Raw genomic sequence first — 27,755 nt, forward strand, 5'->3', positions numbered from 1 at the left:
TATTATGAATATCCCATATTAAAATTAGTAATTAAAATGTATTAATATCAAAGGAGCACAAGCAGTATCAAACTGCTCTAGTGCTTTAAACTCTATATTTATAGGATGAATATGTTTGGGTGCACTACTTTGGGTCTCCTTGTGTTGTACCACACATTACATAAGAAAGAGCTCATAACTGATCATAACTGAATATTACTTGTATCACTCCAAATAATGGCAGGACTCTCCAATGAAGATGAGAATATGTTGAACCAATGACACAAAAAACCAAGAATACAAAAGACAAAGTAAATAAGACAATAGAATTGGTGGATTTTCAGTTAATCAAATCTACAACTATAGTGCACACTCACACAGTTCATTGTTTTGTTTCATTTAAAAAAAGAGAAATAGAAAGAGCAATACGCACATTGAATAATCAATTTAAGTGATTTCTTAAAGCACATCAAAAATGTAACTGTGGTAACTCTTCCCATTATAAATACAGTCAGTAGTAGCTATTCCTTGCTCTTCCCTCAAACGTGCACTGCACATTGGAAATGATTTGATAAAGAAATGATTTGAAAATCAGAGGTGTCCTTCCTTTTTCCCAAAGAACTTCTTGAAGACGGACTTGTTGCGTGGCCGTGGCAAGCTGGCGTAGCTCTTCAGGGAGTCCTGGTAGGTGTCCTGCTGCCACCCGGCCACGCCACACAGTGGAGGCTCAGAGCATCTGTTTATGGACGGGACATCTGATGACTTATCTCCTATTACTAGAGTTACAGAGTAATTGGAACCGATTTCCTGGCCTCCACCTCCAGGGGGATGTAAAACAGGCTTGATCTTCTGATATGTCGCTGAGGAACAAAAATAGAAAAAGAGAGATATTAGGGGACCCACTGATGACAGACAATGGTTACATGGTCATTTAGGTGAATATGTTAAGCCAAACCTGATGTGAAAGAGTGGGAACGGCGCTTGTTGCTGAGCCAATCATGACCAATCAATGCAGGGGAGTGAGAGGGGGGAGAGTGGCTGTCTCTGGATCCTGCAGACAGTCCAGACAGTCTCTGAGTCACTGTCTGCTGCAAACTGCCAACATCATTGTCTAGTGAAAGACAAACCAGATAATAAAAGAGCGAAGAGCATTAAGTTAACAAAGAGAGGGAGTGAGAGTGAGAGCATGATGACTCAAGGCAAGAGATGAGAGCTGTCTCTGTGTCTCATGATGTGCTGAGCTTGTAGTGGCACGACAATCCATTAGCTCCACCTAGTGGTACCAGGAACTACTACACACTACATTTTAGCCTTAAAATATGTGTATCACTCATATATGTTGTTTATCTACGTTTTTAAAACACTTTATTGAGGCTATACCGTGATCTTGGTAGGATATTATCCATATATCTCCAGAATCTTTTTTCCTGTTTTCAATCAATAATTCCTATGTATATTCAGTAGCTAAAAATTGGAAGGTGAGGTGTGAATGTGTTTTAACGTGAGAAGCAGCATGTTTCTGGGAAGCAACCATGCTCAGTAAACAGCCTGGTAAGTCTAAGTTTCATCTTACCACAGCAACCTCCTGCTGAGGATGAGATGGTAGATCGCTCATCTAGACTCCTCAAATGACCCTGAGACATGTGATTGAACTCTCGGGTGAGGACAACTATCTCTTTGGCCTTGGCGGCGCCTGTTGGTTTGTGCCTGGGAAACGTGGAGGTGACGTCATGTTGGGAGGAGCAGTGGCATTTGGCCAGACGGTGGCAACTGGAGCAGTGCAAGGGCATTCTGGAGGGAATGAGGAAATCCTTCGTTATCACACAGTATTCCCAAAATATCAAGAGTATGTGTCAATGAGGAAATCAAGAGTTGGAAGTTGTTGCAGAGGCATATCTTACAAGGAAACAGGGAGTTCCTGATTCATAGGGGAGGTTGATATTGTAGACATAGATCCTGTCAGACCTACTGGGAAAGACACCCCATTGAATCATTACATCACTGTCACAATTGATTATTTAAATCACTGATTTAAAATAGAAATGGTTGAATTATTACCAGTATTTGCCTGTATCTTCATCATCCATTTCTTCATCATAAAGCGTGAGGGAGCGTTGAGCAGATATTCAGATCCATCACGCAACCTGAGAGCCAACAGCACATCAGTCACAGTCTCCAGATGCCAAATCTACACCTGAGTCCAGTCTTATGCTTATACATAAACTTCACTTGCATAAGCACTGCTGCTCACACACACGCCTGTTTACTATAACTCAATCTGGAGGATTAGATATATCCACCAGAGGGCAACATTGAGCCGGAAATATAAATAGTTCCTAGTCTGAACTGGAAAATTAAAATTTATTACAGATTTCACGCAACTGCTTCTTCAAATGTACTCAGGATACATGTGGCAGACATCTTGAAACGTTGCAACATGAAGTGTGTTTTATGATCTCACCTCAGACGAAAGCAGTTGGTTTTCTTGGTGTAATCTGGAGCAGGTGAACACTCGGCTCCGATGAGGTTCAAGGGCAGACCACATGCAGAACTCTGGATTACAGGATTGATCATGTTAAGAGCCCATATCTTCTCACTTATTCATCAATTCTGTTCTCCTTGGCCCTCCTGCTTACCCGTAGTGTATCCTTTCTATCCTGGTAGAAGCACAAGGTGTGTCTATGCAGGACAGCGTGGTAGGAGTTCCAGGCTCTGGAGGGTGCCTGTTAAAATAAGATAAGAGTGTGTGTTGCTGACTTTGGGCTTTACATATGCTGACAGTGATCGTTCAGGCACAAAATAGAGCCGTTCTCACTTTCTTTCCTCCCAGCTGCAGCTTTTGCTTCCTCTCAAGTGTTCCCTCCATAGAATGCAGCTCGGGCTTTCCACTCTGAATGGGTTTGAGTTCACACCAACAGAGGAGATTGGAGATTAAAATTCCAATTCTCGTGACATAAGAATATGATAAGAACATGAAATGACACAATAAATGATAAGAACTCTTTGCATTCTTCCCAATGTCCCTAGGTCAAATCAAACTGATCCATTCTCACCACAGTCATACAACGCCCTCCTGTGGCCATCAATTCTTCCTGCTCGTCCATGTCCTCCAGGCTTAGACAGGTTTCTCTTTGTTGACAGACCTCATCCAGACCCATATGAACCGACAGCAAGCTCATCGACTGACCCTGTTTAGAGAGAAAATTCCCACATTAGTTACTGATAATAAAATCTCATTTATTCAGTTATTCAGTTGCCAACAATGTGTAAAGTTTGAACAAAGACTTGCAATTAAAACGGGACATATCATACACATTGTTGATGTTCTTATTTTCTTTTGGGGTGTATTTTGAAACCTTTGCAATCACTTAATGTGCAAAAAACACTCTGATCCGACTCCTCCATTTTCCTATGCTACCACATCACTGTGCACACTGAGTGTATCTTTAAGGGCTCTAAAAGCCTGCTCTTTTCTGATCGGCCATCTGGTAACACCAATGGAGCAGAAGTCAAACTGGGTCTTAAAGGTCTTCATATTCAGTACACTCATGTACTTAGATAACAAATATGTGAGCATTTTAAGTTATTACTATCCTGTCATTCATGATAAATGAAGCAGAGTGAAGCAGAGCGAGTATGATAGTGTGACTGACAGTCTTGTAACTGTCGACATCACAGTGCCTCAAACGTGGACCTCACCTTCAAGCAACTACTCTGCTCGTCCCCCACCTTTGCCTCCTCCTCCTCCTCCTCTTCATCCTCTCTGTACTGGTATATGTATCTCTGAGTGTCTTCTATATCCGGCAGCTTCACTTGATCCGCTGCTGTCTCGTTGACGACCAAAGCCGGCTTGCAGCCCAGTTCCCTGTTGGGAAAGGCAGCCCAGGATCTCCTTTCACCTTTGGCCAGTAGAAGGAGGTCACCTTTGGGACTCTGCCCTTTGTTATAACCCAGCAAGCTTTGGATGTAGGGTGGCAACTTGAACTCAGCCACAAGGAGATTGGGTGCTGAGGCAGTGGCCAGGTTCCTGTAGAGCACAGCCTGGGCCTTGGGTGAGGGGGAGCGAGGCTGCCTGGCCTGGTCTGAGGGCATAACAGGCTCTTCCTGGTTGGGTTGATACATGATGTCTGAGCAGATGCTCCGTCTGTAATCACTGGTACCGTTCCAGATGTCCTCAAGTTCCTCCTCCTCTTCTTCAAATTGTTGGTGGTCTAAGTGGACAGGCTCTGGTTCTAGTTCTGTCGAGTCGGGACCAGGACCGGGACTGGGAAATGTTACAGTGTTCTCTCTTGTCTTAGTACAATCTAGACCTCCAACCTCCAGGGACATGAGCCTGCCCACCACTCCTCTAGGCTGTGGGTTATCTACAGATGGAGCCTCGGTGCAAAGCTTGAAGCTGCCTGCGCTGGAGATACCAGAGTCCAATGAGTCCTGTCGAACATTCACACTAATGGTCGACTTCAGATTCACGACCATGTGAGAAGCTTGGCTCAGACACTGAGGTCTGGGACTTTCTTCATGCAAGTGTCCATTTAACTCTTGTGTAAGTTTATTGACACGAGAGCATGTGAGTTTTTGTGTGGTTGTGGTGGTGATACCCTGAGGTTGGTTCATGTACACAGGCATCAGGGAAGTCTGGTGGGTCCCGTTACTCTCAGTCGGAGACGTGAGATTGTGTTTTAGGGACATTTTGTCCCACTCCTGCTCTGTATACTCATGCAGACTTACACTCCCTGAACATCCAAACTGAGTTGTGGATAGGTCGTCACATGGTACAGTCTGATCCTCATCTTCATCCAGGGAAGTTGGATGAAAATCCACATCCTGTTGATCTTTTACCTTGGCTCCACCAGTACTGCAGATTTGCACTGAACTCTGTATGACAGCAGGAGCGGGTCGAGTCTGCTTGAAGGAGCTCAGGGCCGAGTGTCTGTGGGAGTGTGGGTCAGGGTCTGCCCCCGCTCCTTTCTTAGACTCTGGGGGTCCGATAGTAATGATGTCCTGGATGCTGGGGATGACGCTCATGTCCTTGGGCAGGTCAAAGCTTAGCACAGAACCGAAAGAGAGGAATCGACAGTGGCTCTTCACCTGACCTGTGGAGGGTAAATCAGATGGGCCTTCTGACAAAGTGTACGGGATGATGCTGTACTCTCCTGAACTCTCTGTGTCAATGTCCTTAAGTAGGGGATTCTTCATATAAGCAATCAGTTCCACTCCATCTCCACCTCCTTTGCTCTTTGGTGAACCCTTCTTCCTCCACCCTTCTTTCAGGGGCCATGTGTGTGTGTCATATGTCATCGTCTCACAGGCATAGAGAGGAGTCCCGTCACTTTGCTCCTCCACCCCCATGATTTTCTGTATCGTGTGTCTGCGAGCATCTCTCTTTCTCTTTCTCTTCTTGCTCATCCTTTTGAGGCTGCTGAAAATAGAGCTGCTGCCACTCCTTGACAAAGGGTGGAAGGTGACATTAGTCATCTGAGGTGTCGGCGTGGAAGTAGACGGTGAGGAGGAGGAGGGCAACAGGGTAGGCGAGGCGGAGGCTGCTGAACGGCTCCTTTGGCGGGGCAGGGTGATACTCTCATACACAGGGGCCACAGCCAAGTTGTTATCCTTGACATGCAAATAGGTACTTACCTATAAAAAGAGGGAGAAAAAAGTATATTAGACATGTGAGTGACGTCGGCAGTTTTAAGTTAGGATCTTAAACGGTTAACCCCAGACAGACTCATGCGTGCAAAAAAGCCTTGGAGTTCTCTGCAAGAACAAGGGTGCTTTAGTTTTCATTTCACATGTGTTACAAATGAATGATGACGTGGGAGAAAATCTTACAAGGACAAATATGACTAATCAGCTACCTTCCATTGACACACATCAGCCCCAGTTTCCTACGCAACCCAGAAATCCAGGAGACAAAGGAGTCAGGACAAGCCTTTAACCACACAGCAATGCAAACGTATTACATAAACTGAATGAGATGAAAGGACATAACAACATGGACATGAGTGCAATCACACCCTCGCAGAGCTTAATCAGAATCATATGTGGCTTTACATGGCGTCATATGCAGCTGTAATGGCTTGACCTTTCCACTCTGTGACTAATCTCTTGTTTCTGTGCAAGCCCCAGACTATAAATCATAGCGTGCAGACTGGGGGCCGTTCTTGAAAGTTCAGCACCAGTTTTTTGTCTAATGACTCTGCTTCCTGTTGGGAGCCATTTTGGAGCAACAGCTTTCTCAGGAAGTGAAGTGGGCTGGTGAGGTCACTTATTTTACACAAGTGCAGCAAAGTCACAGAGAGACAAACAAGAGCAGGTTAACGTCAGGGCTGCAGTGAGATGACCTAATTAAATAACGAGTTTGTGTGTGTATTTAGAGCAGACAGCGACGTACGTGTGCTTTCCTGACTCCTCACCTTCATCCTGCCTCCGTCATCAATATTCCAATTTTTAAATCCTTCTGGCTCATTTAACAATTTAAGGTCCAAAGAAAAGTTTAATGTTGAAGGAAAGTGTGAGTTTAAAAACCTTCTGATTCAATGACTAATTTTCCATGGGGAATTGTTCACTTTTCCTCTAAGTTTACACAAGAACAAGGCAGGCTGACCAGGCAAAACGACTATGGACATACTATTTCAAAGATGGCTTTACATTCACTCAAGCCAATCCAAAACACACATTTGTTTTCTAGCACCATTACCTCATTTGAAATATATTGATGTCATTGTGGGACATCAACAGTAACAAAACTAAAGTCTGGAACCTTTAAGCTTAGTTATATAATTCATTTTGTTATGCAATGCTGGCTCACATTACAGGTTAAATGAAGCCTTGAAATGTCAACATTGAACTTCATTTTGTCATCTACATATAAATGATTACTTGAATAAAAGTAATAAAAGTAATACAATTTAAAATTTAAAAGTTTTAGATCTATTTAAAACTTTTTTGGAAAAAAATCCTCTAAATATCATTTTTGGTTGACATATTTTAAGTCAATTTATTTAATGAAGCGATATCATGGACTTTTAACAGGTGCCATATAGCCCAGATATTGATCTGGATCTAATGGAAATAAATATTTGTCAACGCTGTTTCTTAACAAAAATGCAAAAAACATGTGGCTAACAGCAATATGTATCAGATGATGCTGTTTAATGTTCATAAAATGGTTTTGATTAACTGTATTTTCAACAGTGACTATTATTTGTTTTTCATAGAATAATGTATATTTGGCAATGTTATAATGATCACTGATTAGAGATCAGCTTACCTGTTTTTTCACCCCTTTGACTGCATTATTAGTTAACATATACTTTTTGGACGGTGTTGCAAAAGTAATATGTCTCTTCAAATTGCGAGTTTAGACAGATTGTCACTTCACACAGACTTTGGAGAGGCGTGTATGGAGTTGACGGTCCTGTATGAGACGTTCTGTATACACCTATGTGTGTCTTTGCAGACAGGATAACAGCATGCAGCGACTGTAGCTTCTTACAAGTCTGTACCTTGTAACAGAGGTTAGTAGAGCATGTAACCCCCACCCATGCAATAGAAACAACTACACACAGCAGGCATCCCACCACACTCATAGAAACGCAGCATGCTGTCTCATCTCACACCGCAAAATTTACCTCGTTTGCACTCTGCTGATAAATCTTTTTCTTTCGCTTTAAACTACCCCAAGTATTTTCCAAAAGCCCCTGGCAGCGCCTCCAAAAGTTTTTACAGGCAGAAGATTGAGGCACAGTGAGCTGAGGGAGAAAATGTGGGGAAAAGAAGATAGAAAGGCCAAAGGAGAGTGAGGAATGAACAGCAGCTGAAGGGAGATCCCATGCAGTGTGTCAATACAGGGGACAAAAAAACGTGTTCCTGCATCGTCCAGCAATGAATATTGTATAATATAGAAAACAGTTTTTGCGTGCTTAGGGAGAAAGAAATGTAGCCACTGAATTATAGTGGTTTATAGTCATTATAGACAGGGAAAAGCTTGTGCGTGTGCGTTTTGTTTCCTCACCCTGTGGACATGCTCAGAGGTCTCCTCCACCACCTCATCTGGAGGCTCACACACCTGAACTTGGCTGTCCCCTGTGTTACCAAAGCTAAGGATTAGGTTGACTGTGCCGCCTACGGCTGAGCTGCTGGGCTCTTTGAGGACCAGGATGGAGGGCGTGGGGGACTCGGGAGACGTGGCCTCACCACCCTGTGGTCCGATGCTGTTCATGATCTCATACCCATCCTCTGATTGCTTCTCATCCTGCTGCTCAGCTTGTCTGAGGGACAGAGCTGAGGCATGGACGTCTGCTGCTGCCTTCAGTCTGTCCTCACAGGGGCTGATGACCAAGGACTGGTGGGACTGGTGGGACTGATGGGACTGGTGGGACTGGTGGGGCTGGTGGGACTGATGGGACTGGTGGGACTGGTGGGGCTGGTGGGACTGATGGGACTGGTGGGTCTGGTAAGCAGTTAGCTCAGGTGCTGAACTCTGTGTGATAAGTGACGGAGAGACAGATTATTCAGACAGATTGAGGTAATGAGTTTTAATCTAGCGTTACACAAATGATAAACTCACTAATGTAAGAACTGCAGGAAACTCAGGGTAAGCTTTACAAAAGATGACATTTTTTAACTTCTTTATAGTTGAGGTTTTGTTTTATTGCTTGTTTTATGTTTTATGACTGCTGTGATTTTGTAGGCTTAGCTTTTTTTTCTCTGCTACTAACTCCTTTGTGTCACTTCAGGATGTTTTTGAATTTCAAAAATGAAAAGCACCACAGGAGAAAGCACAGTCCCAGAGAACAGAAGAATATCCCCACACTAAATCTTAAGATCTTAGATTTATTACAACATTTTGACTGACAGGGGACTTCATCTGGCAGACTAGGGGGTTGAAACTAGATATCCTGGCTCTGAGCATCTGATAGAGCTCATTTACCTCAGATAATGGGGCACAGAATGTGGCCTCAGAGTAAATATTGTCTTGCGAAAGCTTCTGTCTTCTCATCTTGTGAAGCCTCTGTTGCTTCTGAGCCCTCCAGTGTACCGAGATCCACCCCAGCATGCTCCTCAGCTCCTCCAAACGCTCTCTCACCTGCAACACATCATCCGTTTATAGAGCGTGTTGATAAATGGATGCATTCAAAGATCACAGCAAGCGCTCACCATCTGAGTGAGGTGGTGCTCCGCATCTAAAAGGTCCCGTCCCGTGGCTGCCAGCTTGTCAAACTCCTCAAACTTTTGCTCAATCTGTGCATCCAACTCTGCAGCCAGTGGCTTCTGTCCATCCTTCCCCAGATGCAAAGCAGTGTCGGAGAAGATGCATGACCTGGTGTCTTCTGTCCAGGATCTAAGGAGGAAATACAGAGCGAGGTTGTGAGAAGTGTCACACATCCACAAAACATGAGAACTACCAGACCCTCTAATAGAATAGACATTCATCACCTTGTCACACATGCTCGGCCCCAGAAACTTAGATTGACCTCCTCAGCACATCTTAAATTATACATCTCACCAGGGACTGCATGCTTGACAACAAGAACATCCTGTTCTTTCCATGAAAAGATACAGTAATGGGCAGATGTTCTCTCAATGAGGATTAAGAAAGAATGTCTGGCCCGAGAAGGGGTCACAGCATCCCCGCGCCCTACTTACATCATCGCAAGGTAGCTCCTGAAGAAGTCCTGGAGCTGCGCAAACTCATGCAGATGTGCTTTGTTCTCCGCGACACTCTTCCCCAGCTCTGTCCAGGCCTGCAGTGTTCCATGGATCTTGGCCCCCAATGCGCGGACCCTCTCAGGGCACAGCTCCTCTAGCCGGGAGGCCTGGCTCTCCATCTCCTTTACCTCCTCTCTAATGACCTCATAGTCAATCTGTGAAGAATCATCATAAAAACAATCTATCATATTTCATCATCTCCAGGATCACTCAGACAGCCTGGACCAATTGTATCTCTATGAGTTCATCCCTTTTGCTTTATGCGTAATATTCAGCAACAGACCCATATGGTCTACATATGCTTGCCACGCCATAGCCAGCGAGCAAACTCCACTTTTCTTCTTTTTCTACTTTTGACGAGGCAGTAATTAATAGCATGGAGAGATCTCTGGGAGCAATACTTCATAATGTTTCTCAGCTACAGTAAGCCTCAAGAACACAGAGTGGTGGATGCCTGCGTGCTGACGGCACAGTTATTTCAGTTTGGAAGATTAGGTCATTTCTGTTCTTCAATGCTATCAAGTCCAGACAGCTGTGTGTGCGTGTGATAAACATAACACAGTCCAAAAATGACTCACACTGAAAATGTACCATCCCGGCCCTCAAATCTCCAACCCCGTAACCCCCAGACGCATATACACACATCCCACCAGAGTGAAGCGTTTCTCACAAACACACACACTTTAACACTTTTACACACTAAAGCAAGCACATGTGCGTGCACAAACACACACATTTGACACTAACAGAACAGTGACTCACACGAGCATAAATAAATACCCTTTGTGAATAATAAACCCTTGCACGCTCTATGTGTGTGATTGCAGAGTGCCGTTTATATAATAAATTAAACACAGCACAAAGCGGTGTGGGCCGGTCCTCTTTAGATGTGAGAAAATCTGGCACAACAGGAAACAGACTGTGGAACAATGTGTTGGAGAAAGGGGGGGTGGGGAGGGGGGGCTTCCACTTTTTCAGTCCATAATCCAAATTGGGATGGAATACTGGATCATGTTAGCACCAGTGATTCATGTCAGTGTTTACACAATGATCACAATGTGGGTCAGCATCTTTGTCTCACCTCCAGGTGGTCCCGCTTCTCCTGCAGAGCCTCCAGGCCGCAGCGGTCTGGCTCGCACTGGACGGCCATGTCTGTCTCCTTCTCCAGGATGTCCAGACTGAGCTCTTTGCTGCAGCACAGGCACTCCTCCACACGCACCGCCAGTGTGGCATGCTGCATGGCGGAGCACAAAGTCACCATCAGTGCTCGTACGATGTCATTAAGTCATTACACTCATTATGTTTTCTTTGTTTTCCAGTGGAAATTAGTGTCACTGAGTGTTGGCACGTGGGTGGATTTTTTCTCGACAAGTTCGCTGTTTTTAACCCAGGATACATCCAATTTAATAACAAACAGTGGTGCCATGGGGAGCGGTGGCTCAGTTGGGGCCACACTACCACAGACAAAAGGAAACCAGATGTTGCTGTATTGGTTTTTGCAGCTGTTTGTGACAAAATGGGGTGAGGTAGAATCCATTGAAAGTCATATCAGATTATTATTCGACACAAATGTAGCAGCTGTCTGATCTGATCGCTGAGGTCAGTTGACAACTGTTTTCATACCTTGCTCAAGAGCTCCTGGATGGCCTGGTCGTGGGTCTGGGACCGACCTCTTTCCCTTACTGTGTCATTCAGCATCTCCACAGCCTCTCGCAGTTCCTCCACGGGGTCTCCCATGCTTTCTATCAGGGGCTCGCCGCCACTCGTGCTTTGAAGTGCCAGCAAGGTTGGTGCAGAGGAGATCTCACTGTGGATAGGCTGTTAAACACACCAGAATGGTTACTGTTCATTCAAGTGGGACAATACAGCAGGTGATACTTGTGGTGACCTCTGCCTCGCACCTGGCCTAGGCTGTACTGATCACCGTCCTGGCTCTCCTCCAGCTCCACGCGCTCCAGGAACTCAGTGAGCATTCGCGTGTCCTGCAGCTCCGAGCTCTGCAGGGTCAGGGCGCTTTGGACACGGTGGTACCTGGGAAACACACGTCACCGTCATCATGTTTAAACTGGCAGCCACAGCCCAACTGTCATCCACATCCACATCCACAAACCTGCATCCCTCAGCCGAACCACATTACAGAGGCCGCCAGCAACACGGCTAATGCCTTCCATCATGCATGAGCGCTGTTTACGTGATCATATATCATGTGTGTTGTAAACACACACGCTACCTCAGGGTATTAAGGTAACCTGCCCATGCATAGTTTATATTTGAGATGGTAAAAGGAACAATTTGAAAGGCTATTTTTTCCAGAGCAAATGACCCATAAGCGCTTGTAAACAGAGTGAAATGATGATGTCAGCACAACTGTCAAACAGCTGTTTGGTGAGACAGGACGCTTGTACCTGCACCCATCCATCCATCCATCTGACACCCACCCACCCTGGAAACACTTAACTGGAGCTCTTTCCAGTTCTTTATTTTCGTTGGTGAGCTTTGTGTTCCTTACAGAGTCTGAACTGGTGTTTATAGACATCTCACAAGGTTTCATTGAGAGTTTCAAGGCAAAGAAGGAGACTTGTGGCCGAGGTGCATGTCAGGACTGCAGGGTTTGACCTCAGTAAGTGCTGCATGAATCACAGCTATAGAAACCTGAGCCTTGCTAAGAATGAGCACATTGAGAGCATTTTTGCCAGGTTGGAGCAAAAACAAAACATCTCATGACTTCTATGGATATATAGCTCTGTGATTTATTAGGCGAAATTGTTTTTCTTCAATAAGGAGTCTGGATTTTAAGAATAAACTCTGCCATGTCGGATTGCAAGCATAAATCTGTGACCACTTGGAAACACAGACAGAATTCTTACTTCCTGACCACAGTGAAGAGCAAAACCACCAGGGTAGAGTCTAATTGTTGGTATGACGGTAGTCAGAGGGTGATCCCTGACCTCCCTCTTCTCTTCAACTGCAAAACTCACTTTCTCTCCACCTCCTCCATGCGAGCTGGCAAGCGCTGCGCGTGGGGGTGACTCTGGCCGCGGAGCCGGTCCACCTCCTGCCTGAGAGCGTCCAGCTCCAGGCTGCGGGCTGCCACCTCTCTCTCCAGCAAGCAGCTCTCCTTCTCAGCCATGCTCATCGTCTCCGGGTCTCCAGCGAGCGAAGACTCCTTCATGGAGAGCTCCACCGACTCCAGCCAGGCCTCCAGGCTTCCCAGGGCCTGTAGCACTTTTACAACCTGCACGAGGAAGAAGAAGAAGAGGGGATGGAAGGAGGGCAGCAGAAAGGTTGAGTCAGAAGCACATAGTTCCTTCTAATGATTTAGTGTTTTCCTGCTGTGACTTCTGAGCGTTTTAATGCACTTTGAAAAGGAACAGACGTGATGTACTGCGGTATAGGCCAAAGAAAGGTAACACAGCAGGCAAAATGGAGGTAGACCACTCAAGTAAATCTTAATAAAGGACTTCCCGGTAAGTCATCAATCTAGGAGGATTTGCAGTCTCTTTCCATCCCAATCAAATTATGTAATATATAATATAATAATATGGCAATTCAATTTATATCCCTTGGATTAGCCTTTGTACATTTTTTGGGATATACCTTCCAGGCTCTGCCAATTGAAATGGTACAGATGAAAGTGGATTTATTTCTAACAATGATCGCGTGTAGAGGCCAGGCGCTGGGCCAGGACAGAGCCTCTCATAACGGGCAGACTTATCCAGAATCATCTGTCGTCACCATAAATTTCCCCTTTAACTTCAGAGGTAATTTTCCTCAGCATGACTTAAGACGAATGCCGATTTTGAGATGTTTTATGAATCTGGACTCCAGAGTCTTACCCTAAAACCCAGCTCCTCTGAAGCCTGCAGAAACATAGCATTCCTCTGGTGCCTTCTCCGTAGTTCTTCCCACAGGACTTCCAGCTGGCCAAGGAACTCCTCGATCTTGGCACTGCCAGGGTGCTGAGCACGAACCAGCCCGCGGCCCTCCTGTGGATGGAGCGTTTAATTGACGAGAGGCTGTGATGACTTAAGACAAGGACTTATGTTGTGGAAAATATACAAACTCTGAGGTTTTAGCTAATTACGTGTGTCTCGGATGAAATGTCAGCTTGTTATCTGATTTATATGCAAACAAGACTCAAATGTTCGAGCAGGGATTCCTCTCTCACCCTCTTGACCACCTCTATCCTGGCTCTGTTGGTGAGGATTTCTTGTTCCAGGGCATGCTGACACCTCCTGGCCGTCTCAAGCCCGTCAAAGTTTGCCACTGAACAAACCTGTGTGGCCATGGACACGTTGTCTTTCAGCCAGGAGAGAGTCTGTGAGGACAAGGGAAGGCAAAGATGGAGGGTTAGTGTTGGATTGGCTGCAGGGGATGAATGGCAAACGAGGTCAGATAGAAACACAAGAGAGATGACAAATAGCTCATGATTATCGTGGTGAACAGGAACCAGACGATGCATCACATTCTGAACTTTAAACCCAAACCTTCCTCTACCCAGCGTTCATGACAAATTTAGCACAATAACTGGAAATTTGGTAATGACTGTGGTGGTTTCACAGGCTGGAAAAACTTTAAATCAACAACTGAGTGCAACTGTGGTGGTGACGAGGCAATCAATAGGAATAGGAAAGTTGCGTTATTTAAACATTTTTGAGGTTGAGGTCAAAAGACTTAACACAAGTTAAACGGAGTTTTTGCGTAAATGCTTGAAAACTGTGAAACAACACGCAGAAGAATTGCATTTGCATGCTGGAGGGGTCGCGTCACCTTGTCAGCAGACACAGTGAACTGTTGGAGCTGCACGTGGAGCTGTGGGTGGCCACACGGGGCGGCGGCAAGCTTGGGCTCGGCTCTGGCTTTCCTGCTGCAAAGCAAACACAGACATGTGATTCCAATTATGGACTTACATAATGAGAGGGACAGAGAGAGGGCGAAGCACGGCTGAAATGTCACCTTTCCGCCTTCAACTGGTGTCTGACAATGACATCATTCACGCAGGCGGGGCCGTCTCCCGAGGGGGAGGAGGTGTGGCTCGCTGATTGCTGCTCCTGGCTTTGGCTACTCGGTGATCTCCTGCCACTCCCGCAGTCGAGGGTGTTCTGTAGACGAAAGTGCGAAAAGTCTCTGTAACAAACTCCAAAAGTACACCAACACGACATGTGAGTAATGGTTTGCTTTTTCTGTCAGCCACCCACCAAATAAATGTTAACTGGACCCATAAACATCTCACATGAAGGATTTTAGCCATTCGAGCAATCGCTAGACAATGTGGCGTTACGATAGCTCACTCCTGATGTGAATATTACAATGTGGCTGGAGACTGCACAACATGGACAGCTGCCCAGAGCCGAGTGCAGTCTCTCCTGTAAATTACTCTGATGTTTCCTTACAAAGGTTGGTTATTCTCCGTGAAAGAACCCAGACCAGACTAAAGATACAAGCAATTTCTTTCAATTGAATGTCAGCAGGCTTGTAATAACAACACTATGGATGGCAGAAATGTTCAAATCAATTATTTTTACATGGTGAATGGACACATTAAGCTTAGCCAGGTCACCAACATGTGCTATACCACTTTGATGACTAAAAGGAGCCATTGCCATTGGAAACACAACTTCAAACTCCCTTATCCCCAAGCCTCATTACAGGGCAGAAGGCTTTTTTCAGCCTTAGACACTGATTTCCATGCCATCCACCCTGACTCACAATCGAGGGGACTCTTTAGAAAGGTCAATGCACAGAAATGATGAATGGCGACTAAGCCTCCTTAACATCCATCTGAATGTTTTAAAGTTTGGCTAAAGGTTTCTGCACCAAAGAGGGAACTGCATGGGAGTATTTGGAGAAGAGTGTGATGTTTTCATGAGACAGTTTGAGCCGTTTGGTACCTGAAATCTATTACAAAAGCTGCAGTCAGATGATGAGAACCAAAGCAGCAGTGCATGAGGCTGGTTGAGCACTTTTTCACATCGATTTTGACTCATTGATCACGGCGAGCACTATTCCAGCATGTGAAAACAACTGTGGGTGTAAAGGGAGATGGAAACATCACAATTATTACTTCCTGTTGCGCTCAAATGCCATGAGGTTTGGTGCACTGGATTCTCTCAAAGGAAGGACTTGCTTCAAACTTCTCGTCTAGCACCCGACACCTTTTTCTCCAAGCAGCCAACCACCACTTGTAATCTTTAGCACAACAGGAAGTAACACTTATGATGTCACAATGGTCCATTTCCCTGACACGGGCCTCAACAGCCACAAAAGCTGTTGTGTTCATGTACTGAACAGTAGCCAATAGCAATAAAGCAAGAAATAGAATTTTATGTATGTACAAAATGGGTGCAGTCCCTTTTTAAACTGAAATTCTTAAACTAACTGTAAGTTTGGCTGTTGTAATGTTTACCATTTCACAACATGAACAATGTTGAATTATAAAATTTGAGATGCTGAATTTATCCAACAGTCAAAAAGCACAAAGCAGCCATTATTAATATTGTTTATTATGTTGCTTTATGGATGTTTTATATTGGTTTAATTGAAGCATGGAACAGTTGAGTCACACAGCTGGAGGAAAGTGTCGCTCCAAAATTATGTAAGAGATGCAATAAAGTTAGAGGGACTAACATCATTTACTCATTTTATAGGTCAGTCTGAATTACATACAGGCACATTATTGGTCTATTTGTGTATTAAAATAGCAATAAATAAAAGCCCTCTGTGATTCATTTGACAGAGTTGATAACCATCACTAAGGTCTGATCCCCAGATATTTGCTTCTGTCCTTCATATTTCACATTGGCTTCCACTGTAAACAACTCCTGTGGTGTACTCAGCATCATCCAACTCTTACTAATGAATAAGAAATATGTCATCCACAAAATACCCCTGCTTTTAATGATTTGTACTGTCATATGCGATGACATTCTGTACTTTTGAGGCCTCATCTAAGCGTTTCAGCATAATTCTCCCTCTCTCAGTGCTTTTGATTTCTTATCTGTTTTGTACCGAGCGCCTCATCCCCTGTGTGAAGTGTTTTTTTCTGTTATGTGCTATGAAGTGATGTCAGCCAAGAACTATCACTTAGCACCAAGCCCATCTGGTCTGCAGGCCCAGCATCTGGCTACAATTAGCCAGAGAAACAGACGATAGCCATGTTTACCTCCAGCAACAAGAGGCCACACTACTGCTAACACAGCCTCCATTAGAACAGAACCACATACATGGACGTATACAGTAGATTAGTCCAGATGTATGCACATGCACACACACACACACACACGTACACACACACACACACACACACACACACACACACAATTGCAAAAGCATTTACATTTAGAGAGTCTATGAGAAATACAGATCCATGCATGTATGTTTTGGGGCATTCACAATCTGCTAATATATGCAAATATCTTAAAGTTGGTACCAGCCCAGAGATGTAAGCAGCTGCCTCTGGTACCCTTGAAAATACTATAATCAATCCAGCACACTCGGGAGCCAGACTTAAAGCGCCGCAAAAGTATGTGACAAATTACTTTTACAGTTTGACTAGTGGTTGTGCCTGGCACCGCATTCGGCCTTTGGGCCCCGGGGTTTTGTTTGGAGAGTCTTATTAAACCTTCCATAAAGAGTAATGAGTGGAGCTCCCACAGACAGTGCACCCAGGTAACTCCCAGCTCCCTGAGCAATAAAGACAAAAGTGCTGTGAGTGAGCTGAGGAAGTGCAAGCCAACCAGCTCGACGCCTGTTCAACGAGAGAGGACAACCGAGCTGGGCGTGCTGGACTAAAAGGTCCCTGTTGCAGGTGGAAAGGCCCCATGTCTGCCCCAGTTCTTTCATTCACTATGTGGGCATTTTCCTCTTTTCAGCAGAATGAGACCACAGGCTCAGCAGGGAGCTCACAGGATCTCAGGTCCAGTACTTCTGGATAAACATAGCCTTTGTAACTTAAAAGACTAACTTAAAACTTTAAACATAATAACTGGTTTTTAATGAACACTATTTCTTTGTGGCTATATGGGGAGTGGGGTTACCGTGGGAGCACCCGCATAGTCAGTAATGTTGGTAGGCCTCCAACTTAAAGAATACTATACAAGGACCTCACATGTTCTGCACAGTATTCACCCTGGACTGACCTACAGAACATTTTATTATTATCATATTAATACAATGACTGGGTGCTTTTGTTAGGATTGCTAAAAGCCCATATATTTATTGCAACCACAACGTGAAAGGATATGAAAACTATTAGGATTTTGTGTTGGAGGGAAAAGCTTATTTACACTGGCTCATCATTCATCCAGGTCGTACAATCATGGCTTGACATTTTTCATGGAAACTTAAGGAATTCTCATGCCAGGTTAAATAACACCTCTAAAGGTTCTTCCTGTGACATCTACAGTGCAGTGCAGATGGAGGCTTTAGTGAAGACATACAGGGGACTGCCAGCAACAAAGAGGGAATGTAAATGTTAGCTGTTTCCTTTATAACACTAATCACAGAGTCTAATTCACACCCTTACTTACACCTGGGGCATCAGCTGAATCAAATTAAGTGCAACAAACTTAACAAACTGACAGAGTGCCGGGTGCCAGGGCCGGAAACCACGACCCAACAGTACATCTGGTGGACCCAAAAATACTGTTATTTAGGAAAACCTTCGTGAAATTTAACATCAGGCATTTTCCAAGCCAAAGGACAAAGTGCGTCACTCTCTTTAGCCACAGTTATCGTAGTAGAGACTGAGCTCATGTTTTGCAAGTGCTGATGGTGTTATTCTCTCCCAGTCGAAGGCCACAGTGCGGTTAAGAGGAATACCAAACCAGAACTTACCGCGGAGCCTTTAAGACGATTCTGCTCCTCCTTCACTTCTTTTCCCATGATCCTTTGTGGCTCCGTTCCCACATTGCCCTGGGGTTCCCAGGCCAGTGTCAGGGGGTCAACCTCTTCCCTGGTGAAAGTGGGAGTCAATGCAGTCCTGTCGTTCCTGCAGGAACACACAGCGCAGGAGGTTACTGCAGGGGCTCACAGCAGGGCCCTGTTAAACTCCAATTATGGGTCTGAAGTGTTTGCCAGTGTTTGTGTATGTGGTTCAAATGGCTATGAAAGCGGCAGATAAGATGGATGAGATGATGTAATGTTTGGATCTAAAGATAGTCCATCAACTCCAGAGGCTCCCAGGCAGAGTATTATTTGGATTGCAGCAGATGTTGAAGATGGATGTCAGAACCATGGACTTCAATTATGCCTGACATTATATATTATTGTCAACATGGACATTATTCAGTCTTATTCTTATTATCTTATCGATTGTGATGGGCCAGTGGTTTGTCCGTTGGTCAATTCAATATAGCAAAATGTCATGACAGTATTTGGTCAGATTGCCAGTTGAACCCTAGAGGATGGATGCGGCTAAGTTTGGCAGCAGCCAGTCCAAACTAAATCAAAAATATTCACCCTCAGCACAAACTCTGCATTTTAATCACTGCAGGCAAAATCATCACTGTTGATTGATTCTGCATGTGACTTTTCGGTATAACGAACAGTATAGTGCAACCGTCAAATTCATTATCTATATATACGCTTATGCACACAAATACCGTTTCAGATGAGATCACCTATTTCACCTATTTTACAAATGTGAAAGAAATAAATGGCAATTTTTGTAAGTATTGCATCCTGCAAATGCATAAAATTATTTGGGGAGCACAGATGTACACAGGTTATGCATGGAATCTGTGCGTATGAATAATAGATGTAAAGTGTAGCGTCTGCTTAGACTTGATTGTTGTGTGAACTATGAAATGGTGCAATATTTAAAGTTTATAGGCCGTTTTGATATTGTACCACAAAATCTACCCTCAAGACAAACATTTTTAGTAATCCGTATTGGAAAAGCAACGTGTTTTCCTCATTTGAATTCTTAAATCCATGCTTATTCTTAGTTTAAACATATTGTTTCAGGCATTTCCTGACAGGCTGAAGAACAAACCATCTTCAGTGAGCTGAGACGTTATTCAGTTGGTATAGTAATCATGTGGCAAAAGCTCAAAGGAAACATGAACATTGTAAATAAAAAGGAAGGTGGTGAATGATGCTGTGAATGGTCTTCTGTCTCCAAATACGCAGACAGGCCTGTCCTGCAATTTGCTTATAATTTTTCATTTTTAATTTTTTTCCTCCATACTTGAATTACATAAACGAGACCAATCAAGAGAGAAAAAAAAGTCTTTAAACAAAGCTAATTGTCATTTGGAAAGCTTCATTTTGAATTTTCCAAAGTAGAAGGCTCTTTAAATATGATTACAGTACTCTTCCATCAGAAAATACAGTTCCAGCTCATTAGAAACTTATGGTGCACTAATTACTGGCGGAGATGGATTGTGTCTTTGCGTGGCCACCTTATAGCCTGTCTGCTGTGTCTTTGGCTCGCATTCTTACCTGAAAACCCTCTGAAGGAGCGCCCAGCAGTCCTTCACTTCGCCCTGCTTCTGTGTGACGCCAGCAGCCAATGCAGGGTGGAGGTTAGACAGCTGGGAGACGGTCACATCCAGCATCTGCAGAGAGGACAGCAGGTTAGTCAGAGAAGGATTCTGCAAGCAAACTGTCAGGATTCATCCATGCAGCACTGTTTGTGTTCACTGTTGTGAATTTCCCCGTTGTGGGACGAATAAAGGATTATCTTATCTTAGAGCCTCAAAGATGTTTTCCTACCATGATTTGACTGGCTATGTCACGGATTTCCCTGTCTCCAAAGGTGTCCAGCTCCTTGGATGCAGACACACTTTTCCTCTAAAGTAAAAAACACACAGGTGAGCGAATCCCATCCCTGAAGAAAAATATACTCATTCAAATAATCTGTCAGGAAATTTTACCATGTTATCAATCGCAAACAGCGTATTATCAGCCTGCTGGTAGAAGGAAGACACTTCCAGGGCTAGTTGCAGGGTTTCATGGCAGTTTTTCAGAAAGGACTGGACCCTCAGCCACCTACACAGACAGCAGACCAAAGTACAAATCTGTTAAATGACATCATCATTATCATGTGATTAAAGATGTAATGCAGTTTAAGGGACAAAATGTACATTTTATTGATGTGTTTCCTTCTGCTGGAGATGTTTTTGCCATCTGTCTTTCCTTGTTTCTCCAGTTTGAGTGCCAAGTGGTTGATCTCCTCATGGAGGTTCCTATAGAGCTGCTCATCCTGCAGGGAGAGAGAGGAACACGATCCAACTATGACTTCATCTCTCTTTACCGTACGCCCTGGGAAACAAATTACATTCAGTGACAGATTGGGAAACATCTGTGAAACGCTGTGAAATTTCTAATGTATACTACAAACGTGGAAATATTTCTGTTATTTAGCAAAAGGAGCCTGACTGACATGTACTGTATATTATTTTTGTCAAACCTCTTTATACCCATATATCAACACCTCTGGGTAAACCTACACAAAATGATCCCTGTTAATGATTAATAGGTCCCTCTGCTTGTTCCTTTACGGCACTCACCTGTTTCAGATCTAAAATTCTCCTGGTCAGCTGCATTTTGTCAACGTTTTCCCCCAGGACATTCACCAGGGACTGCTCCTCTTCCTGCTGGCACATAAAAGTCTGTGTTTATAGCCTCCATTTGCTTGGAACAAAACCATTATTTCTTTTCAGAGAGGTACTGGTGTTACAGCATCCTCCCTGCTACTGAGGAAGACACAAAACAGAAACACTGTCAGGCTTTCAGTGTCCAGCTTTGAGCCTGATATGAAGGCACAGAGGGACGCATGAGTGGAGCTTAAGTAAATGTTTCACTCTATGATGAGGAATGGAAGACGATAACTGGATTATTAATACAGATTCCCTTGTAACTGTCAAAAAATAGATAGATAGATAGATAGATAGATAGATAGATAGATAGATAGATTTACCTTTTCTTTAATCCACGCCTCCAGTTTGTCCACCTTTTTGTTGAACTCCTGCAGGTTCTTTGCCCCGCCGAGGGCCTTCGTCTGATTGGCTGCCGTCTGTTTCAGGGTCTGCCATTGGTCTCTAAGGTGGCCAAGCTGCTTCTTCACCAGATCAGAGGTGGGGTTCATCTTGCAGATTAATTGCTCGCCCATCTTTTTACACAAAATGTGACAGAAGGACATTGTTCCTTTGAGGCACAAGCACGGCACCGACTCCAGCATGCAACAGGAGCTAAGTATATTTGACACCTTTGCTTTTGTGCCTGCGACCTCAACACATGTTGGAATATTGCCATTGAGCTCTTGGATTTACACTTGAAAATCATGTGGTTCTGCCTCTGGGCCTTTCTGGTGCCGTCTGAGTGTCAGGCGAGGTTAATTATCAGCAATGTACCATTTCCAAACACTTTCTCCTCAGGGACACTGAATAAACTGGCCTGACAGTGCCGTCTGGAACACTAAGAGCGATGAGAAAGTGTCTGCTTTCCTTTCTGCTCCACTGGAAACGGTTATGAGACCGCTATGTTATGTGTTATGGGATCTGACAGATTCTTTCTGAACCATAGAAGATGATTAATGGTTGCATTCACATCTCCATTACCTGTTAAAAAGTTAAAATAAACATTTCATTTTGGATATGAGCGGCTCTTATGTGGTTGCTTTCGTAACTTGATAATACCGCAGAGGCACATTGTCGGTTTGTTTCACGTCTTGTGTTCTCCCAGTACCTGGTTGAGCTGGATGAGGGTGTTCTCAAAGTCTTTCAGGTCTCTTTGAAGGGTTTGAGAAGCTTCCTCCCAGTCCTGCGGGGGGCAGCGCTGAATATTACAGCCATCCTTCAGGTCCTGGAGTTTGCTTTTGATCCATGCTTCTGCCTACGTCACAATAACAAGACAAAACTTTTTGAGATGTGCAGTCTTGATTCAGTTTTTGATGGCATTTTATTGTTGTATTCTAATGCAAAATTTGAACATGTAGATGATGGTATCTTATAAATTCTGCCTTCAAGCCTCTGTACTTTTACTAATTATTTGTGAATGTAACACAGTGTGTAGATACAGAGAAATGTCTTATCAATTCATCTCAAAACAGCAACTAAACCAGTTTAAAACTACAGCTATTTTGTGTTTTTATTGAAATTTATATGCAGAGCTTCACATGGTTCAGCTACAACAGTGGTTCTAAAGCTGTGGTACATGTAGTAATGTTAGTTGTTGAAGCACTTGAAATTATTAGTTATTGTGGCAAATTATTCACACTTTTAATATGTTTCATTGAGATCTTTTTTTTCGTGACTTAATTGATTTTTGATTGAATTGAATAATAATAATAAAACTTGCTAATGTGCACACTGTGCGACGCTGTCATGTTGTATTCAACAAGGTGGTAGTCAGAATAAAGGTTATTAATTCTGCTGATCGTGAGACAAAACACGGCTGGGTTCTCTTCCCTGAGTTACACAGTGTTTCAGACACATCGAGAACCAGATCTTTGTTCTACGACATCATGTTATGCAGAGCAGAAGTTTTTCTTGGCATGTGCTCATAGTACATTGCATAAGCTCTTGTCTTTCTGTGCTGCATTTTCTTGCTACATTTGTACGGAGTGAGAGCTGTAAGCAGGTGGCTAAACTCAAGAAACATTTTAGAAAGTCGAATTTTGTTTGTTGTAAATCAGGCAGTGAGGGTTTCAGTGACCCGCCCACGTCCCAGCAATCAAAAAGCTCAATAAATCAACTCAGGTTCTTATATTTCTAAACCTTGATCAAATGACGAGTGATAGAAGCAGAGCTGATCTTCATTTTTCATACAGTTTCTTTTATGTAATCTGGAGGATGTCAAATCCCAGTTAAGCACAGCTATAACTCATTAAAACATTACATGAAGCATTATTTCCAAAGAAATTCATGGCTGACACAAAATAATAGACTGCAACTCCTCTTTTGAGCCAATAAAACATCAAGACCGCACATGACATGGCTACTAAACAACTCTTTGCATGAGATTAAACTGTGATGTCACTTCTCCTCAGAGAGGCAGGTCATTAAATTTACGAGGCCCCCGGGACAGCCGAAGTATTTCTGGGTTGAACAGAAGGAAAAGAGCTTGACAAAACAGGCCGGCCCCTATCTTCTCACATTGGCTCCCGTGGCATATAATGACCTCATACAGGAAGTCTATGATTCCCTTGTTTCTTCCTGTTCGCTCCACAACAATGGACTGTTTATCAAAATGTACAGTTAGGCCTCAGTCTGGCCGCGAAGAATAGAGACTGTGTCTGAATTAATGTGAAAGTCTATGGTTACACAGGAAAACAGCAGTGTAGTCAATACCGAGCGGATTTTAGAATAAACTCTATCTAACATGATTATGATGTGTGAGCTAAATGCTATCTATTTTATATTTTCCTTTTCAGCACATCTTTAAAATGTTTACCCAATTTCTTTCAATATGTCTTGGCACTGAATTGACTCTGGGAGTGCATTTTTCTCCTTTCTCTATCGGGAAAATGAGACGATGAAAGCGAGACGTGTTGCAGAGCAGCTGCGCAGACAGATCGGCTCTTGCTCTTGCCGTGGTTCTCCATGTGGTGACCTGCTTTGCTCTCTCAAGTTGAAACATTAAGGGGCCTTTAAAAAGTGTCTTTTGGGAGAGTGCACTTCCGCTTTCATCACCATGTAATACTGAAATAACACATTTTAATCAGAGCTATCAATCAACCCAAGCCCTGTAAAACCAGACGTGTCCCCAGGTGCTGCACCTCGGGTTATTTTAGAGTAATTAAGTCAAGGTAAAAGCGGTTGTTCTCTATGCTCAGCTTGAGCTCAGTCCCATATTCAACTCATACATGCATCATATTCCTTCATCTGACATCTGTCCTTCGATGGTCCTCTCAGCAGAGCTTTGACCACAAAATCAACTGCTGGACAAAATGTCCCCAAGCCGAACTCGCTGAAATATGTCCTTGTACGCCAGGGTGGACGCAGCGATGAGATAAGACAGCCAGTTGTGCAGCTTGGCTGAGTCTCTGTGAGCCATAGGCGTGAAGAGATGGAGCCAAACAATGATCTCATCTCCAAATAATTGCTTCACTTGTGGCGGTCTGCTCTCCCTCCCTCCCTCTCTTCCCTCAACCCTAACACAGCTCATACAGTTCTGAGGACAGAAATAAGAGGCAGGACATATTTTGTTCTCCTGGGAGGCTGCGTCCACTCTGTGTAAACTGTTTTTCTGTTTTGGGATGAGCAGGTTACTCAAGAGCCCACGTGAGCAGCTGCAGTGAGTGAAGATAGGAAAAGTGATAGCTGAAAGAGCAGCAGCAGCAGCATTTCATTCAGCTCCTTACAGCTGTGAACATTTGATAAACTCATTAAGCCCACCAGGACAAACATGTCTCACAGTTTACCTGCAGTGCTTCCTTGTTGAAGACAGAGTTTCGCTGGGTGAAGCAGTCGCTCTGGGATGTAACAGCTGCTGACTCTTCATTCTGTGTGTGTTGATGGCTTTCTTTCCTCTGAGGCCTGGACACTGAAATCTGATGACACAGGACACATTATCATTTTTGCATAGTGATGCAAAGTGAAGCTTCTGTCTAAACGGTTCGTTACACCTTCTTTTCAGCAAGAGGAGACATTGCAACATGTGTCAGAATGGGCCTCTGGATCCCTCTTAACAGAAAAAAGACCTACTGTCAGCGCTACATGAGATGAAATAAACCCCATTGGCACAGCTTCCATAACGGACAAGCATTCCTGCCGCTCTGCAGTCAGGAAACATCTGGGCACGTAAAGGAAGCAGGAACGGACAGATCCTTAGATGTTTGGCGCTTTTTCCTGTCAGCTTTACATGTAAACATGTCAACTCTAAAGATCAGGTTCGTTCCTTCATACCTGAACAGGTAAAGGCACATATAATGACATCAGCTCATGTCCATATTTTTGCCATTTACTTGGATAATATATGAGAGAAGGAAGTCCAAAGTATTCTTAAGGTGACACGATGGGGATTTTGGATAAGTTCTGTAGGTTTAAGGGGGCACTGAAGGCATCACTGTGTCTGTGTGTTATTTCGGGCCTGCCTTTTCTTTTGTTAACATCTTCCCTGACCTCATGTTTTCCAGTGAGCCCTGCCTGTGTAACAGAGCACTTCAGCCACACACTCATGACTTCAGGAACCAGCGGAACAGCAACAGCCCACTGACTTCAGTCCAGAATCCAACAATACACAGAATGTTCTTTTCTATTTCCGTTTTTCAACGAAAACCACGGGCAAGCGAGAGCAGACTACATTTGTAACATGTTAGGGGACACGTTGCTCTCATTACTTGTTTTCCCGTCTGTGTAACTCCGCTCCAAACATATAATATCATAAGCTTTTTAAGTTTGGCCAACGCTGCACATGACTTCATTTCCTAAATTCACAGAGATTCATCAAACCCACATATGGCTGTAAGACTCCACTCCCTTACAACTTAACGGCCATCATCATCATCATCATCATCATCATCATCATCATCAATAATAACAGTAACCACACAAAACACTCTGCCAACACAAAGCTGAGTAATACATGACAGTTTTTATCCAATTTATCCAAAGCTTTAAATCATATTAATATTAAATCATATTTAAGCAATGTATTACTACACTGTGACAGCACAGTGAGAGGACAATCATTTTCTTAAGAATTTGATTGAGAAAAATATGCATTTATTTTTCTTCTTGTCGCCTTTTATATGCTGTTTTATATACTTAATTTTATGGCTTATTTGTGTTTTGACTTTGCCCTTTGCTTGAAATATGTTATAAACTAAACTCAAATTCAGTGTCTTTACCTGTTGGACAGAGTTCTCTCCATTCACTTCCACTCTGGTTTGTCCTTGCATGGGCACACAATCATCACTGCTCTCTTTTCTCAGTAAAACCTAAAAACATTACAGCAGAGAACAAAAAGCTTTTTTCAAGAAGTCAGATTATGTTGTTATGGTAATTAGGTAATGATAAATGGATTTGCACTTCTCAAATTTCCAAGTGTGTTTTCAATTACGTTTTTTCGTGAATTCTATTTGGACAATTTAGTCCAACAAAAACAAACAGTTCTGTAGTTTTGACATTAACCACCACAGAAATACCAGTTAACCCAGTGTAGTGCCAACAAAACCTCCATGAAAAACAATGTGGGCTTCAGTTTTCTGTTTGAGCCTAACTGGAATCTTTACTGAACTCCAAACAAGTTACAGAACATAAAATAAAAGCATAAAACTAAGATGTACTCGACGTTCAAGAAATTACAACCCACACTTTTGTGTAAGCATCAAAAGTAAATTTTAAAATTATAGGTACGTTTTTATATACATTTTATACTGTGAAAATGATTACAAATTGCTGCAGTTATGTTTTATTGAGTGAAAACCAAACACAAAAACTCATTGCCTGTTAACAGTGTCCAATACCTTGAATTGTGACTTGGGTTTGTTCTCACAGCTCACCCCCACGATCCTGGGCAGAAGTGGATCTGATGTGGTGGTGATGTTGTTGTTGTTGTTGTTGTTCTCAGATGTGGATCCCGTGATTGGGACTCGAGCTGATCCCACTGCCAACTTGTCCTCCGATCGCTCCTTGCTCCCAGAGATTGTGATCTTCTTGATGGACCTGGACACGGCTGAGGACTGTGTGACATTCTGGTTCAGGTGGTCCTCAGCGGCCATGTCCTCCCGGTTGGGTTTAATCGGGTCTACCTGCTTGACGATGGGTGAGACCAGACAGGGTCCATGTGTGCAAACCTGAGATCGGCTGAGGTAGAGCGAGTTCAGGTTGTGCTGTAGTGTGCAGTTATCCAGACCCTGGCTCTGGAGATAACCTGGGTCAAACTCCTGGCACTTCGGCACACTGGGGACAGACAGCCTGGTCCCAATGGTGAAGGGCTGGACCTTCCTCACGATGCTTTCCGACATGGTCAGTGTTGTGATAAGAACTACTAACTAAATACTCTGAAGTCCAAATGATAAAATTCTGTCACATCCCCTTTGTGCACCCTTCCCTCCTTTCTCTTCACTCACTTCTGCTGCTCCAGTCAGAGGAGGGTGAACTGAAAGTGGAGAGAGA

The 27,755-nt window shown here is 43.7% G+C and overlaps 1 protein-coding gene across 3 annotated transcripts; it reads right to left on the reverse strand.

The window, feature by feature from the left end:
- mymx (myomixer) lies at nt 1-27,755 on the reverse strand. 3 transcript variants are annotated; one of them, XM_076165716.1, is made up of 33 exons: nt 27,104-27,755; nt 26,486-26,575; nt 25,058-25,186; nt 22,381-22,527; nt 21,614-21,805; nt 21,204-21,287; nt 20,778-20,896; nt 20,568-20,682; nt 20,407-20,484; nt 20,134-20,249; nt 18,526-18,679; nt 14,647-14,792; nt 14,461-14,557; nt 13,859-14,008; nt 13,527-13,676; nt 12,669-12,925; nt 11,592-11,721; nt 11,314-11,508; nt 10,772-10,924; nt 9,628-9,845; nt 9,139-9,322; nt 8,912-9,067; nt 7,994-8,461; nt 3,679-5,613; nt 3,033-3,167; nt 2,795-2,869; nt 2,616-2,702; nt 2,441-2,532; nt 2,038-2,123; nt 1,881-1,947; nt 1,553-1,770; nt 935-1,090; nt 1-839 (listed from the first exon to the last, which is right to left on the reverse strand). In XM_076165716.1, exons 1-33 carry the CDS (start codon nt 27,602-27,604, stop codon nt 571-573), a joined length of 7,149 nt encoding a protein of 2,382 aa, XP_076021831.1. In that variant the 5' UTR covers nt 27,605-27,755; the 3' UTR covers nt 1-570. The 3 variants fall into 3 exon arrangements, with proteins under 3 accessions (XP_076021831.1, XP_076021841.1, XP_076021822.1); XM_076165726.1 differs by having other exon boundaries at nt 1,881-1,944; nt 21,204-21,290; XM_076165707.1 differs by having other exon boundaries at nt 21,204-21,290.

This window comes from Genypterus blacodes, unplaced genomic scaffold, assembly GCF_046128005.1.
Source record: "Genypterus blacodes isolate CSIRO-AG114 ecotype Tasmania unplaced genomic scaffold, CSIRO-AGI_Gbla_v1 ptg000012l_1, whole genome shotgun sequence".
NCBI lineage: Eukaryota > Metazoa > Chordata > Actinopteri > Ophidiiformes > Ophidiidae > Genypterus > Genypterus blacodes.

Coding starts and splice junctions, on each gene's coding strand:
- mymx (XM_076165707.1), bottom strand. CDS start 27,604: ATGTCGGAAAGCATCGTGAGGAAGGTCCAGCCCTTCACCATTGGGACC. Junction 5,614..7,993: donor CCTCTGAGCATGTCCACAGG/GTGAGGAAACAA, acceptor CTCTTTTTATAG/GTAAGTACCTATTTGCATGT. Junction 840..934: donor TTCCCACTCTTTCACATCAG/GTTTGGCTTAAC, acceptor TTTGTTCCTCAG/CGACATATCAGAAGATCAAG.